The sequence below is a fragment of the Pelophylax lessonae genome (assembly GCF_965119305.1).
Source record: "Pelophylax lessonae genome assembly, chromosome: 4".
NCBI lineage: Eukaryota > Metazoa > Chordata > Amphibia > Anura > Ranidae > Pelophylax > Pelophylax lessonae.
In genome coordinates, this window is record NC_138771.1 from 476,506,904 (window position 1) to 476,524,591 (window position 17,688).

General features: G+C 41.4%; 1 protein-coding gene across 1 annotated transcript in view; it reads right to left on the bottom strand.

The window, feature by feature from the left end:
* CCND2 (cyclin D2) overlaps positions 1-17,688 on the bottom strand; it is a 78,506-nt gene that overhangs the window by 50,096 nt on the left and 10,722 nt on the right. Inside the window, exon 3 of the mRNA XM_082254129.1 lies at positions 13,958-14,117. Within this exon, the coding sequence (XP_082110255.1) occupies positions 13,958-14,117 (160 nt within the window). The remainder of the gene's footprint in view (positions 1-13,957; positions 14,118-17,688) is intronic.

Genomic DNA, 17,688 nt, shown 5'->3' on the forward strand with positions numbered 1-17,688 from the left:
CTGACAGATTTTTTTTACTGTGTCCCTGTTGGGGAGAAGCCTCTCTTTACCTAAAAAACATCTCTTACAAATCCAGGCCCAAATATTGCCCACAGAGACACCGGCCAACCTAGAGGCCAACATTACTGCCACATAGTATTCACATGCATATAAGGTAGCCTTGTTTCTTATGAAGATGATGGAGAAAGCTATATGCCTGCATATAGGTAAAACCTTGAAGTGTATGTAAACACTAAAAATGAGCTTCTCTTATTTACTCATTTAAGTCTGTTTAACCACTTGACCTCCAGAAGATTTACCCTCCTTCATAACCTGGCAATTTTTTGCGATACGGCACTTTAACTGACAATTGCGCGGTCATGCAGCACTGTACCCAAATAAAATGTATGTATTTTTCCTCCACAAATAGAGCTTTATCTTGGTGGTATTTGATCACCTCTGGGCTTTATATTTTTTGCACTTATAACAAAAAAAATATTTTGAGAAAAAAAAAAAACAATATTTTTTACTTTCTATTTCTAATATAAAACATATCCAATAAAAAAAAGAAAAAATCCAATTTCTTCTTAAATTGAGGCCAATATGTAATCTGCTACATATTTTTGGTAAAAAAAAATCCCAATAGGTGTATATAGATTGGTTTGCGCAAAAGTTATAGTGTCTACAAACTATGTGATATATACTAGAATTATTATTTTTTATATATACTGTATACTAATAATGGCAGCGATCAGTGATTTACATAGGCAGAGCTCTGTTCTGTATCTCTCCTCTCCTTTCAGCGGGTACCAGCGCATATCCATTGGCCGGCACCCGCTGATTGGCTTGTGCTGTGTCTAATCACAGCATAGTTGCAGCGCCTTGTGCGCCTCCTCCCATAAGTGCTTGATCACATACTAGTTACATGATCCAGCACAGGAGAGCCGCCTTACCATTATACATCTAAGTGATACGGTCAGCAAGCGGTTAATGTACCATTTTGTTGTATCTGTTTGATAAGTGCAGAAAAAGAAAAACCCGTTGATCTGTCCGGTGTCCTCTCCACTACCTGTTTTTTCTGGCCCTCCTAGTTTTTTTTATCTTGGACTATAGAATAACTAGACTTCATGCTGTAGAGATCTGAGAATAGGAGTGGGAAAGTAATTTTGCAAAGGAGAACTGGGCAGGGCTGACAACACTCAGTCCACAAAAAGCTGTGTGTTGTCAGCCTGCAACAGGACTTAAGGCCCGTACATACAAGTGGAAATTCGTCCGACGACCGATCTGCCGATTTTCGGCTTGTTAGTATGATGCTTCCGACAACCGAATCCGACTTTTCGGCCGAAAAAATCCTGGTGTGCAGGCTATAAAATTTTTGTTCTCTGTCAAAACACGTCCGATTTTCGTGCAGTCAGTACAGATTTCGATGGGGTAAAATCTTATGAGCAAGACTGGGCATGCTCAGAGATGAAAGAACACATACAAAGCAATCCAACAAATGACATCACTTCTGAAGTAGAATTCTGTCATACGGGAAAATTCGTGTGCAGTCTAGAGCACATTCCAACCAACAGACACCACTCTGGACAAAAGACGGACGACCGGTCAGCGGAAATTCGTTGCGTGTGTACGTGGCTTTAGGGACTGTGTACATTTCTGGATTTTTCGATATACCACGTGTTTTATTTTCCACATACACTTTAAGGGCCTGTGTCAATGGGCTTTGGGAGTTTAGAATGCTTCTGACATATTTCAGAATTTATTCACAGGTACATTTGACCTGCAGTTGACCCATTGCTAACCTGTTTAAGACTTGTATGGGTATGCAAAAGCCATTTAAAAGTGAACACAACCTGTTGACACAGGTCCTAAAATGGACTTATCAGACCTTTCTGCTTACCAAAATAGAGGCAAACTTTTGTTTTTTTTAGGTAATGCAGTAATGAGAGTTATACAGTGGCCTCCACTGCTGACCCCAGCAATAACTGGGTATACTTGGAGCAAAGTTACATCTTACATTCTGTATAGTCTTTCTGGGTCAATGATGGAATGCCTAATCCCCCCCCCCCCCCCCGCGATAAATAATATTACACTTATTTTATATTCTGGGTTTTTTTTTTTTTTTTTTAGAATAAGAGTTGTTTTAAAGCAAAATGCCATTGCGCGTACAACAAATTAATGAAACAGCCAGCCTACAGCTATTACATGTAAAGCACATGGGTCAAACACATGGCCCTCCAGGACATTTCATGTGGCCCTCGCACCTTTCCTGTAGCTGGGGTATCCCCTTCATCTCCGTCTGCACCTTTTCACAACAGTCGTCAGCAGAGAGGAGGACAGAACTCCTGCGTTAGATCCTGCTCTTCTCAATGCAGAGGCTAGTCTCTGCAGCCCCCCTCCCTCCCATATCAGCAGTCAGCAGCACAGATGAGGACATAACTCCTCTGTTAGATCCTGCTCTTCTCAATGCAGAGGCTAGTCTCTGCAACCCCCCCTCCAGTATCAGCAGTCAGCAGCAGAGAGGAGGACAGAACTCTTCCTACAGATCCTGCACCTCTCTGTGCAACTGCAGCACCCCCTACTCTCCACCTCTCCTAGTCTCCAGCAGCTGACTCTATCCCTCCCCTGCTTCACCTCCAGACCTTGCACTTTCTGCTTCCCAGCTCCACCCCCAGCCTCTTCTCCCCCCAGCTCAAGGTAAAAGGGGTGCACTGTGATGTAAAGGAGGGTGGAGGACTCGTGACCTCTGATAATGGGGAGCTCTTAACAAATGATGTAATGGGGGGGGGGGGGTGCTCTGAACATCTGCTTATAATTAAGAGAATAATACAATTCCATGCCAGTTGAAAAGGAGGGTCACAAACTGCTGGTATCATCCAAAAGAAACTTTAATAATGACTGCTCAGGCAGAACACCATGGCAGAACCATGTTCTATCTAAGCAGTCTCCAATAACGCTTTTTGTGGATGATACCAGTGGTGTGCAACCCTCTTTTCATACTTGCATCATTTGCCACAAGAGTGTGAGTGTGCCCCCTGCCGCTCTGCACCTGCCTTTCACAGTTAAGTCTTAGGTTATTACTAAAACCAGTAATAATCGAGTGCAGAGACAATTATTTAATATTGCCAAAACCAATAATAATTGAGTGCAGAGGCAATTATTTAATATAGCTAAAACCAGTAATAATCGAGTTAAGAGGCAATTATTTAATATTGCTAAAACCAGTAATAATTGAGTGCAGAGGCAATTATTTAATATTGCTAAAACCAGTAATAATTGAGTGCAGAGGCAATTATTTAATATTGCTAAAACCAGTAATAATCGAGTACAGAGGCAATTATTTAATATGATAAAAAGTAGATACATTTTATGTAGTCATACAGATACAACCGGCCATTTGAGGGCAACCATAATGCTGATGCGGCCCGTGATGAAATTGAGTTTGACACCCCCGATCTAGAGAATGACGGTTTGCTAAAATATTACGTCTGCTCTCAATGCAACAACACATTATCTGCCTTATCCATTATCTACTGAGCCTGCCATAAAATGACAACAGAAAGAGATAAGGATGAAGCAGAGTATGCTACGCTTTTGTAGATGCTTCTCTGACGTCTATTTATGTCAGGCCCAGAGGACACAGAATGCATTTCTGCATAAAAAAAAACGCTGTCCTTCACTGTTCTGTCTCCATTTTTACCCAGTGTTTTTAACATTTGCTGATGAAGGAAGGACAGGGCTGCAATCTAGCTGAATTAAATGCATCTTTGCCTAGTCATTGCTGGCTTCTCTTCTAAAAACAGGACCCAACATGGGCAAAATACTTGCAAGTTTTTCTTAAATGAGAAGACCCTTTCAGCATCTACAGAGAATCCCTTCAAGTGTACAAGCAACACACTGATCGCATTCAATAAACATCAAGGGGCTCTCCAGACCATTGGCTCAAGTGACGTGACTGCATGTCACACAGGCACTGAAGCGGTTAACGCTCTTAGTGTCTATAATGTTACCTTAATAGCGGCCTTGTCAGGAGATATTCTCCTGGAAGGCTATACTCATTTCCAGTGGGCAAATTTCCTAGTAGAAGACAAACCTCCCAGTCCATATTTGTTTTTATGAAACCACGAAAGCCATACGTGGAAAAAAACACAGCTTGTTGACAGTAAATCAGCTGATGTGGGAATGTTAAGCACATTTATACAGTTTAACAATCACAAAGAATGCACAGGGATTGATGGTAACCCTTTAGAATGCCCATATACAGGATTGAGACATATCTTATATTTCACATTTTCTTGGACAGTTGAGTATCTGTTTCTGCCCTATTCAATAAACAGCAATCAAAATAGTTAATTTACACTGATATTATATGTAAAGCTAAAACCTTTTTATTTCCAGTTTTGGATAGAATATTGATTGGCTAAACCCCCCTACATTTTTTAGTTTTTTTATTGTGTGTGTACTGTTGAGGATATTGTTCTTCAATTCCAGTCTCAAAATAAAACAGGAAGTGAGAGGAGATCTTTCCAAAGTAAGGCCCCTTTCACACGGGCTGTCAGTTTTTCAGGCGTATCTGATGCTTCATGCACCCCTATGGAGCGGCGGATGTCAGTGGCGATATCTCCGCTGACACCCACAGCTATGCGAACCGATCCTGTCCGTGAAACCTGGACGGATGGAAACCCTATTTTCCATCTGTCTGGAGGATCGGATCAGATGAAAACAGACAGGCGGTCCGTTTTCATCCGATCTCCCATAGAGGAGAGCGGGGATCTGACAGGTCTGTCTCAGCACAGTGAGCAGAGATGGAGCTGTCAACCGCCTGATCAGCAAGGATCAGCGGATCGATCCCCGCTAAGCAAAACAGAGTCCGTCGGGTGCACCGCCCGTGTAAAAGGGGGCTAAGAGAAATTATCTCTTAGACCTTTGGCCACCAATTTAAGGTTTCACCTCTATCCCTGTTCCAGTGTCAATGCAGAAACACATTTAAGAGCCTCTGGAATTTCAAAGCTTGTGTAAACAGACTGTAAGCTCATTGGCTTTGCAAAGGCAGCTCTTAAAGAAACAGACCTCTTTCAATGAGTGCTTGGAAAGAAAAATTACAATACCAAACCAAAAGGCGAAAGAGTCTAAACATACTTTTATATATACCGTATTTTCCGGCATATAAGACGACTTTTTAACCCCTGGAAATCTTCTCAAAAGTCGGGGGTAGTCTTATACGCCGGGTATCGTCTTATAGGCCGAAACTGGAGAATATGCGGTGGAGGGGGGGGGGGGGCTCAAAAACATCCACGGAATGCCCGGGGTATGGAAAAAAGAGAGAGAGAGAGCGGCGATGTGACCAGATGTGTCGGGAAAACATGCCTCTTTCACCCGTCTGTCCCGCCCGCCCTTGTATTCTATTACTCTACCTTCTTCTCGGCATCCCTGGGGCCTGCTAGGTCTCCCTGTGAGAGTTGGTATCCCTGCCGCAAATGCGCCGGATTTCAGCAGAACAAGCCGAGCCGATACAGCCGCATATTAACCCTTAGATGACGGAGCTGCATGGATAGATGGCTACAGCGGGTGGAGAGGAGAGGAAGGTGAGCGGTGTGGAGTGTGGGGAGAGGGACACTGGATCAGCATGCAGGGTTAGCAGCTTTCAGATAGCAGCTTTCATGGGGATACAGAGCTTCATGGCTACAGCAGGGCAGAGAGGAAAGAAAGATGAGCTGTATCGGCTCGGCTTGTAGTCTTATACGGCGAGTATATCCCAAACTCTATATTTTAACTGGAAAAGTTGGGGGTCGTCTTATACGCCCAGTCGTCTTATACGCCGGAAAATACGGTACATATTTCAATCAAACAAAAACAGCCAACAAGTTTCAGGGGCAACAAACTCCCTCTTCTTCATGGTCTAAAATGGCATAAGGACTTGAATAGACACTTGAAGACACTATAATCAAATGGATCTATGTATAATTCAGTATAAACTCTACTTTAGGTTCGGAATTCGAATTATGTACTTAGCTACATCTTTGGATACTTTCACTTTTGGTTTGACACCCGCTATTTTAATACCTAGTGTCAACAGGCATTATTATACCTGTAGTTAATTTTCTTCAGAAAGCAGCCAGAGCCTTTGTAGAAAAACCTGGCCCCTGCCAGAGATAGACCACTGCTTTTTGTGTGGAAGCATTGGTTTTTGCTGAGATCGGACTCAGCAGGGTGAGTAGGAGCTAAAATTCTCCAATCAGCAAGGAACATGTGCTTCTCTGATTGCAGAGCTATTAGTCTAAGCCCTACGTACTATGAGAGAATTAAGCAAACAATCTGTTTGGTTTTCTTCAATGTTTTACAGAAAGTCGGAACCGAGGATAGAAATAATGTATGAAAATTCGCGTACAACAAAGGCTTTTTTTTTTTTTTTTTTTCTGATCATGCACAGTGCTTTGTATCTGATATTTCTCGTATGAACATCGTACGAAAAATGGTACACATTAAAAAAAAATAATTTCTTCTGTTCCCGTACGAGAAAAATTTTGGAGTTTGTCCCTTTGGAAATTTTCATTTCGAAGGTCAGAATTGGCTGTTGAAAGTTGTGTACACATTTTTCAGAAAATCGTATGATCATTCCTTGGATGAAAATGTTTGCCCAATTTTCCTATAGTGTGTACTAGCCTAACTCAGCAGAGGGGGGTGGTATCTGAGACCACTGATTCCACACAGTGACCAGGGGTGAAGAATGCTTCAGGGGACAGGCTTTTCTACTCAGACTGTGGTTGTTTTCCAAAGAAAACAAATTGTAAGGTATTGCTCTTCTATTGTTTTGATGCACCTGGAATGTTTAGCTAAAACTGAAAATACAGTATAGGCCCCTTTCACATGGGAGCTCGCTGATCCACGCTGAGCAGGCGGATGGCATGTCCATGTCCTGCAGAATGGACACAGACTTCTATGGGCAATCAGATGTAAAAGGACCGCCTGTCCGTTTACGCCCAACGGCCATTCGATCCGCTCTGCTAGACCCCCATCCGTCTGATTTTAGCGAACAGGAGCAGATCGGATGTCAACACCATGGAGGTCAATGGATTGTCCAATCAGGTCCCTCTAAAAAGCTGACAGGCAGGCCCGATCAGTCTGCCCGTGTAAAATGGGGCTTAATGCAAGTGAGCTTAAACATTGCAATGCGTTGGAAAAGTGTGGGTCCTAAAGGTAATTAATCACTGTTGATTAAAACATTTTCCTCACTACTTTTCAGATTGGAATCAATCTTTACAGATTAGTATAAATTGTCAAAGGTAAATTGAAAAAAGGCACAAAATATAAATAAAAAATGCAAAGCATCTCACAAATTCATATGAATGCACAAAGCTAAGTAAGTGCATACATTTTGCAAACACACCCACCTAATGTAAATAAACTGAAGATTTATACTGCTTTTACTACTATGAATAGACAGCAGCAATAAAAATAACTGTTTTGAAAAATACGGTTCAAATTCCAGTTAGATTGGATGAGCTTTCTTAGAAAGTTAGGCTCACCTGGAAATAAAGTACCTAAAATAGAGCATTTTCTTACTCTGCTGAACTAGAAGTATAACATTTTGAGGGACTGTGTGGTACAACATACTCAGTATGGCCTGCAGACCTGCAAATGTGGTCTGTGTTTCTCTGAACTTAGATAGCAAGCGTTCATATTTAGACTTTGACTTTAACCAAAGTGTAACATTCATCCTGCACTTTACACATACATCAATGCGTCTTTACAGTCTCGTGGCAATTGCAGCACCTTTTCATGAGCTCTACTGGCTTACCATAAAAAGGCAAACCACTATCTACATAAAACTATAGAATGAAGGGGAGAGAACAGACTTTCTGCTGTTTTGTAAGTGCACCTTGCAATATTATAATTAAAAAAAGCTCTAAATTGCAGTTAAAAAAATAGTTCTTGAGGGATAATGATATCATCAGTCTGCTGCAGGCAGCAAGAAGCAGCTCCTCCATATCAAACAGGCAAAGTAGCTCAGCCATGCTAATATAATCACTAGTGAATAAAGTGTCTCCAAACCCACAAAAAAAAAATGTAATATATTGCAGCTCACTAGTCTTTAGATGTAGTGGCTCTATTCATTTCCGTTTTCTAATTTGTTTTCCTTTTTATTTTCACCTGCTGATTCTGCCATTAACACACATTCTATCCTAGAGTTAAAATGCTGAGTCACTGTGCACTGTATCTATAGAGAAGCAGTTTTTTTACCCGAGGCTGCCCTCTTGATTTAGACCAGTGGTCTTCAAACTGCAGCCCGGGGGCCAGATGCAGTTCACTGCTTGCTTTTATTTTTATCTGGCCCCTGGGGCACTATTTTCATCCACTGATATCAACAATGAGGCTTAATTCCCCCCTCCCCCCATAAAGGGGCAGAATTCCTCCCAATTCCACCAACTTTGGTGCACAATTCCTCCCAATGACAGCAAAGATGGGTACAATTCCTCCCAATGACACCAATAATGGGGAACAATTGCTTCCAATGATACCAAAGATGGGGCACCCTCCCAATGACACCAATGATAGGGCACAATGTCTCCCAATGACACCAGTAATGGGGAATAATTGCTTCCAATGATACCAAAGATGGGGCACAATTCCTCCCAATGACACAGATGATGGGGCACCATTCCTCCCAATGACAACAATGATGGGGCACAATTCCTTCCAATGACACCAAAGATGGGGCACAATTCCTGCCAAATACACCAAAGATGGGGCACAATTCCTCCCAATGAAAACAAAGATGGGGCACAATTCCTCCCAATGACACTAATGATAGGGCACAATTCCTCCCAATGACACTAATGTTAGGGCACAATGTCTCCCAATGACACCAATAATGGGGAACAATTGCTTCCAATGATACCAAAGATGGGGCACAATTCCTCCCAATGACACAGATGATGGGGCACCATTCCTCCCAATGACCACAATGATGGGGCACAATTCCTGCCAAATACACCAAAGATGGGGCACAATTCCTCCCAATGAAAACAAAGATGGGGCACAATTCCTCTCAATGACACCAATGATGGGGCACATTTCCTCCTACTGACAGAAACAATGGGGCGCTATTCCTCCTACTGACACCAAGGATGAGGCGTTGTTTAATCTCATTGATATCTGTACCTTTCTTAGTCCCACTGGCCACAGTCCGGCCCTCCTCAGTCTGGAGGACAGTAAACTGGCCCTTTGTGCAAGATATCAATTTAGTGCATAGAAAGATACAAGTACACTGGAATACTGGCAAGATCGACAGGTATTTTCTGTAGTTGCAGAAATTATACTTATCCCAAAAAAAGAAAAACAAATGTAGCCACAAAATCTTTGGACTGGTTAGCTGCAATATAATATGTTTTAAAGTATAGATTTAAATACACTTTATTGGCTAATGTGGTGATTGATTGCTAAACAAATGGAACAAATGGCTTCTTTCAATGTAAATTACATAAGTAGCATGTAGTAGCGATGAGTCTTGTGTGATCGAAAAATGTTTAAATTTTATGTGAGTGATCACTACCACTTGCAACTCATGTAACCACACTTTAGTACAGCATTGTATTAACAAATGTGCCTTGATCTTTTTAGCAATCCTTAAGAGGGCATTCATCCCACTGACCCACGAATATAAGGCACATTCTTTTCCCAGACCACCAATGTCAGTGGCATTCTTCCCAACTATGAATGTTAGGAGCTTTCTTCCTACTGACCACAAATGTAAGGAGCATTCTTCTCAGTGACCACCAATGTAAGGGGCGTTCGTTTCACTGACAAGCAATGTGAGAAGCATTCTTCCCAACCACTAAGATGCATTTTTCCCACTGACCACAAATGTGAAGAGCATTCTCCCAACTGACCCCTTTCATAAAATACATTCTTCCCACTGACCACCAATGAACAGGCCATCCTTCCCACTGACCATACACATGGGGAGCATTCTTCCAGCTGAGCCCTTATGCAAGGGACATTATCCCTACTGACCACAGTTGTATAGGGCAGGGGTCTCCAAACTTTCTAATGAAAGGGCCAGTTTACTGTCCTTCAGACTTTAGGGGGGCCAGACTGTGCCCAGTGGGAGTAGGGAGTAAACAATACCTGATCTTTGGTATGGGGGGGGGGAGTTAGTGTCAGTGGGAAGAATCGTGCCCCATTTTTGTTGTCAGTGGAAGGCATTATGCCCTATCGGTGGTGTTAGTGGAAGGGATAGTGTCCCACTGTCGGTGTCAGTGGCAGGAATAATGCCTCAAGGGCCAGATAAAGGCAAGCAAAGGGCTGCATCCAGCCCCAGGGCCAGGGCCACAGTTTGGAAACCACTAGTAAAGGGCATTCTTCAAACTGACCACCAATTTGGGGGGGCATTCTTCCCAGTGATCACCATTTTGATTATTGCCGAAAACAAATTTGCAGAGCAAAGCAAACTTACAGAGCAGACTGGGTGTCAATAAATGCTTATCAAGTTTGACATATTTCTTATTCTTTTAGTTAGGCTTGTAGCTCAACATACCTTTCACACTAATGTACAGTAAGCTGTAGATACGGTAATTATCAGCAGGGTTACCCCAAGACCTAAAAGTTGTTTTGAGGGTTCCTCAGAGTTAAAAATGTTAAGGAAGGATTCCTAAAGTTAGCCATAAACTAATAGTTTTTGTTTAGCTTGCTATACGGCATGGATTAACAAATCTCTCTCTGCAGCTATTGTATTCTGACAGCCGGCCCCACCAGCTGTCAAAATGCCCAAACAGCAGCTGCATCGGATTGGATGCAGCTGCTGTTTGTTTGCAAATTTTCCAGCAGGCTGTTTCGACAAAAGTCGATCGGTCATTTGACTTTTGGCAAACTAAGCATAGCCGGCAAGGCCACTCAGTGAGTGAAAGATGGCTAGTTCCTAAACTAGCCAAACAGTGTATGGCCAGCTTTAGAAGGTACTAATTACACATCTGTTTATTGTTTGCACTAGCTTTGTATCCATTGTTCCCAATAGAGATTTGCTAACAAAACAGAGCCCACTAGGTAATGATTCTTAATTCTGGAGTTCTAGCTAGTTACCCCACTCCTTCGAAGGCAATATAGTTTCCTCTGTTTAAGAACAGAAGAGTTAAAGTGTGTGGAGCAATCCGGAGCTTCTATGTGGATTAAAACTCTAGGTGTGGTACAGAAAAATGCACAGTTTGACTGCCACACCTATCCATTCTCATAAACTATCACTAAGCAGATCTTATGTATCTGTTGTCTTAAGGCACTGGGGCTTTTCTTAAGGTGCCCATGGACATTAAAGTCTGGAAAGCCAAAACCTTTTTTTCAGCATAGTAGGAGTATTGAATATGGACAATTTTAGAACCCCTGTCTATTTTTTTATTGCTGTTTTGAACCCAACTTGTAGGATCCACCCCCCTATTTATCCTGGTGACCATTTTCAGAGAGAGTAAGGGGAAATCAGAAATTTTACAGTTGTTACTGCAACAGAAGAAGGTGAGGATAAATCTTCCAAATGGGATACCTGTACTGGGGACAACTGTCTAGGAGGGGAAATTTCCAAATTTGAAGAGATTTTATTCCCATTTTCAATAGTTTCTAAGGGACAATAAGTAAAAGGAAATCTCTTCACAGACAGCAAAACATAAACTGAAAGGGGTTTTAATCCTACTCTATCTAAAACTTAAAAAAAAAACTCTTGGGGAACAAAATCATACGGCATGTTTGAAGACCTATCAGGTCGCTATTATGTTCCCCAATTCCAAGAGTATAAGTACACACCCCATAACTCACTTCATCGCCCTAAACAGGAGCCCCCATGTGACCAGATTGTGAACTGACTAAGGAGGTATTGTAGTTGATCTGAACATGTAATAGATCGCAGCTTGAGATTTTTTGGATGTGGTGGGTGCATTGGTTTCATTTTATTTTGGCTTTTTTCCCTTTATTTTTACCTAGTGATCCTGCCAACAACACACTATCTGTCATAGGCCAACAATGCTCACTCACTGTACTGTATCTATAAAGGAATGCCATCCTAGGCTGTTTGCTCCTGATTTCCTGAACCTCTTTCCCTCTCCCCATCACCATGTTGTAGGGGAAAATGTTCTGTAGTTCACAGAGGTGACGTATAAAGGGCTGAGAACATTGCTTGGGATTTCAGTTGTGCACCAGGAGAGTGCACAGAAACTTGCAAGTTCGCTGGATTTCTAGCGGGATTAACAGGTATCGATGCACTTATCAAACAGATATAACGCTTTCAGTTGTACATTTAAAAAACCAGAAGGTAGCAAATAAGAGAATATCATTGTTAGGATTTACATAAACATTTATGCATATGGCTTGCTTCATTATATCCCTATGCAAACTGTTGGCGCTATATAAATCCTGTATAGTAATAATATAATAATAATGTAACCTTGCAGCCAAAAGCATCACAGATTAAAGCAGACATTTGTCGACCTCATTGTTCATGTGCTTCATTTTGGCTATGAAACAATGTTATTAACATTATTGTTGCAGGGATAGGCTTTTTGCATATAATCTCACCAATGTGTCTTTTAAAAACCTTGCTCCTACTACCAGACTTTTTTGCTCAATATGCACGTTCTGCTTTCTGATGAATAATATGACTCAACAACTATATTATGACACCATACCTATGGCTTTGCTCTAATTTTCAATATGAATGCAATTTGGGTAGGGTCAGTCTGATAAAGAAACTACAGACATTTTGTATGTCTAATTGATCTTATCATGTCAGTCTTTTAGCAGGAATGCTGACCACATTCCATAATATACAGATAGCCAATAGAGATATAATCTGCAAGTTTGTAAATGAAACACAGTCATGAACTATCCAGCAGCGAACATAAAAAAATGACTCCCAAGTGACATTACTACTAAAACTCAAGATGTGTACTAAAAATACATGAGTCTGGGTATACATTATACAATCTTATTGCACAATTTTCCTTTAGATTTAATAAAACCATATATGAGGTCAAACCTAAGCACTTTCAGTTTGTATGCAATCAGGCAGGCCCTTGCACTACATAGTTGAAGGTAAATCTAAAAGGAAATTGAAAGGGGAAAATTGAATAATGTTTGGCCAGTTTAACAGTGAATGATTCCTTTTAAAGTATAATTTATTTATTTTTTGGATTTGGATAGAGTGTTGAGGGGATAGAACATCTGACAGTTTTTTTTTTTTTTTATTGCGGTCCTTTTGTTGCTTTTTCCTTGTTAGGGACTTTCACTCTAATTGTCCTTATCACCAGTGTCACAGAAAATGAAGGGTAATCCTTAAAATTTGCGTTGCCATCAGAACAGGAATAGAGGGTAAACCTTCAAATGGTGACACTTGTTACCATGACAACTGTCTAAAAGGGGAATTCCCTTACAATGGAACGATATCCTCTCACTTCCCGTTAAGTATATAGGACAGGAAGTAAAGGGAAATCTCCCCAATGACACACAGATCGCTTTAAATATACTTTAAAGATTATCTTTTTACAAGCAGTGCTAAACAGAACATACTGGAACCAGGCCCTGGACTTCCACTGCAGAAGTTCAGCTTGGTCAGGAATAACACCTCAGCCTGATTTGCCAATGGTGGAGAAGCCCTCTCTGTCCAGCTTATACCACATGTGCAATGCAGCAATGAATGAAATGCCCTTGTAATGTCCTTCTGCCTCTATGATTTAGTCCTGATGTGTAGGGGAATGCAGGAGGCCAAAAAAATCACATTCAGGTACTTATGCAATTTGCATATAAAATTACATACAATTTTTTTTTAAATAATTGTGCATGCCTGGTAGTTACAGTTGGGCTTGAAAATAAACAATGATCAAAAGAAGTAAAAAAAAGAAATAGAATTATAATAAAAAATATTATGTATAGCAAATATATTATGTTGTAGCAAAAAGAAATCAGAAGAAACCAATGCCATATATAAAGGGATGGGACCCACCTGTGGCACAGAGTGCAATAAAGGTCTGTGCATGTTTTCGGACCATAAGCAACTTTTCTTTAGGTAAAGGCAGCTTCCGTAATATGTGTTCAAGAAAGTCATGTGGTGTCACAGCAGCAAGGTTCCACTTCAATTTTCCTAGGACCACCAGTTCCCATTCCTGGAAACAAAGCCAACACAAAGCTGAGTCTTTTCCAGTCATAAGTAACATGCATGTCAATAGTCATTATTGAGTATTAGTGATTATTAACTGGTACAAAGCAGCTGGACTTCTCTTAAAAAAAAAAAAAAGGTAATTCAACTGAAGACAGTTACCATATGCTAGATTTTCTCAATTTCTTTTGGGACTAATATATTAGTTTAAGACCCCGTTCACACTGGGGCGACGCTACTTGCCGGGGCGACCTCACAGATCGGAGCGGCCGCCACGGACTTCATAACATTGAAGTCAATGCAGGTCATCCCAAAGAAGCTCCGGACCCTTCTTCTAGGTCGGAGCGACTTGTGTCGCTCCTATTAGAACAGGTCCACAGCTTCTCTATGGCAGGCGACCTACGGTGACCTGTCAGGCGACCAAGTCGCCTGACAGGTCGCCCCAGTGTGAACCGGCTCTTAAAGTTTGTAAAGGCAAAATTTTGTTTTACAAAAAGTAAATGCTAGGATAACATTCATCATCTTTATGGAAGTCTCCCATGGCTTTACTTGCCTTCAAAGTACTTAACCTGCAAGCTGTAGCCCCATCACCAGCACAAGATGATATTGGGATGTGAACGAAAGTCTTTCAGGAAGTATCCAAGGCTATACTGCCCTTCAGAGTCCTTAACCTGAAAGTTTTAGCCCTTTACCAATGAGGGACAACATTGGCATTATAACCCATATCTTTGAGGAGGTTTTCCATGGCTATAATGGCCTTACGTGTCCTTCATCTGCAAGTTGCAGCCCCATTTAACATTTTAAAACCCATGCCTTTGAAGACGTCCGCCATTGCTGTACTGGCCATCAGGGGGAATACTTACAAGTTGTGGCCCTTTCACCAGCAAAAACCAACATTGAGATTAGAACCCATGCCTGTCGGAAGCTTTCCTATGGTTATACTGTTTTTCTTTCAGAGTAGATAGAGTGTATCTTTATCAGATACACCAAAAACTTTTTCCTTAGATTTGGATTAACAGAGGAAAGCTCATGTTCACAGAACTCGTCACGATTCCTGCTTTCAGGGCCTCTGTTAGAGAGTTTTCGCCTCCCTTTCTGTTCTACGGACAAACTTTTACAAGACTGGAAGCTAGGGAAAAACTGCAACACGGAAAAAGATGGCAATAAAAAGCTGACAGAGGTTCTAGAACTCCCCTATTTAACTTCTTTACTTCTGTGTGTGTTGATGTTGGGAGATTTCCCCTCATTCCTGTATTGGGGAGAACTATTTTTATTTTACCAGACAGGAGGGGAAGGAATGTCTCCAACAGAGCCTCATTTGGCAGTAAAACCTGTCTAATCCTACCCCATTCCATTTAAAACTAAAAAGGTTGGGTATAGATACATTTTACCCTGCAAAGTGTGGCCCCTTCACAACCTATGTCTTTCAGGAAGTCTCACATGGCTGCATTGGCACTGGTACTTGATACGTAGCCTGCGGCTGTTTTACCAAACCTAATTTTTTTAAGCCTTGGATAAAGTAGGGCAGGGATCCTCAAACTACGGCCCTCCAGCTGTTGAGGAACTACACATCCCATGAGGCATTGTAAAACTCTGACATTCACAGACATGACTAGGCATGATGGGAATTGTAGTTCCTGAACAACTGGGGGGCCATAGTTTGAAGACCCCTGGAGTAGGGGATGCGTAAGACTCTTGTAACTTTACCCCTCATCACTTTGTTCCTGTGACAACTTAAAAATTTTGGATTTCCCATCACTTTTTTGTGCCAATGACAATGGTCCCTAGGACAAAAGAGAGGGTAATTCTGCCCAGCAGGAAAACAAAAAGCAATAAAAAGGGGTTCTAACACTTCTTCGCCTAATTTAAAACCTAAAAATAAATTGTCTTTACACATGATTTTTAGGCCCCTTTCACACGGGGCGCATCAGTTTTCATGCTCAGCAAGGATCGCTCCATTGATCCCCGCTGAGCAGGCAGATGACAGGTCCATCTCCACTCACTGTCCAGAGACGGAGCTGTCAGAGTCCAGCTCTCCTCTATGGGGAGATCGGATGAAAACGGAGAGCCTGTCTGTTTTCATCCGATCGCATGCAAACCGACCCACTGGACGGATGGCGACTGTATCAGTGGATTCAGTGGATCTTTTCGGATCGGAGACCAGGTGGGTGTCAGTGGACCCGCCTCCCCCTAGAGGAGAATAGGTGGCCTGATCAGGTCTGCCTGATAAACAGAGGGACCTGATCAGTCCAATCGTGTGAAAGGGGCCTTAGAGATTCTGTCACAAACCTAAACACTTCAACCTGAATATGAATATCCACATCAACACAACCAATAGACTAACCTATGCAGGCAGCTGTAATTATAGGAAAATATCAACTTTTTCTGTAAAAGTTCAACTTGGTCTTGCAGCCTTTCACTGAGTCTCCAATCACATGAAAGTACTAAAAGGCTAGGAAGGGAACTTTTACTGGAAAAATCAAGATCTATGTATACTGTAATTTCAGCTGCCTCTCTCTTTTGACCTACTGACCTAGGTAACTACTGCAGGTAACCTCTGTACATGCATTTTTTATATCGAATGTTCAGTTTGAAATTCCCAGGTTTGTGACTGGATAAAGAGACCCTGTGATCAACTTCAAAAAATATGCAGGTAAATGCACAGAAAAATCAAGTAAATTAAATGCTTACTTGTAGCAATAAATTATTATTTTTTCACTTGCAATGTGCCTTCAAACTTGTTAGCAAATTTGACTACTTCAGGAAAGTTTATTCCCTAGAACTGTACCTTCCCTCTTTGCTCATCATAGCCCTCTCCTCTTCTGGGGGTGTATACTGCCTGGCCCATCTTCTCTGCCCCACCCTGTGAGACCTTTTATGTAGCTGCCGAGGGAAAAGTGAATGGGAATACTATTAAGTGTCACTTGAGTGACAGCTCTGAGTCTGCTGACATCACATCCAAGATGGCGGCACCCAGCAGTCTTGGAGCTTTTAGTATTTATAGTTGAAAAACATGTATAAAATACATTACATTTACATATAGAAAAAATGTTGTTAAAATGAATAGTCTGGCAACAAGGTCTGTTCAACTTTTGCATATGCTTCCAGGTGCCCACTGGTTTCCAGTGAACAATACAAAAGCAGAAAAATACAGATTTTAACATGTGTGCAAAAATGAAAAATTTGCCCGGTAGACAAGTGATTAGGGATTGTCTGTTATACCCGGATATGGATTTCTTCTCCCATTGCAGCTTGGGAAACTAAAAAGGAGGGCTTTTATATGTTGCTATAGGAAACAGACTTTTTTTTAACAGACTGATAAATGAGGTCTAATCAGCTTACAGCTGATATAGCAACAGTAGATGGAGTTAAGTTGCCACAGGATACTGCACTTTTCACATCCTCATTTCTATTTGCATTGCAATCTTCTTTGTGCAGGTGTGAAAACGAAAGGAAACATCTGATTGGTTGCTATGGGCAACAACAACACATTTTCTCTAAAACTTGAGGCTGGATTCACACTACTGCCTTTTATTAATGTATGTGTATTGTGGCACATGCAAACAAGCGTTGCATTA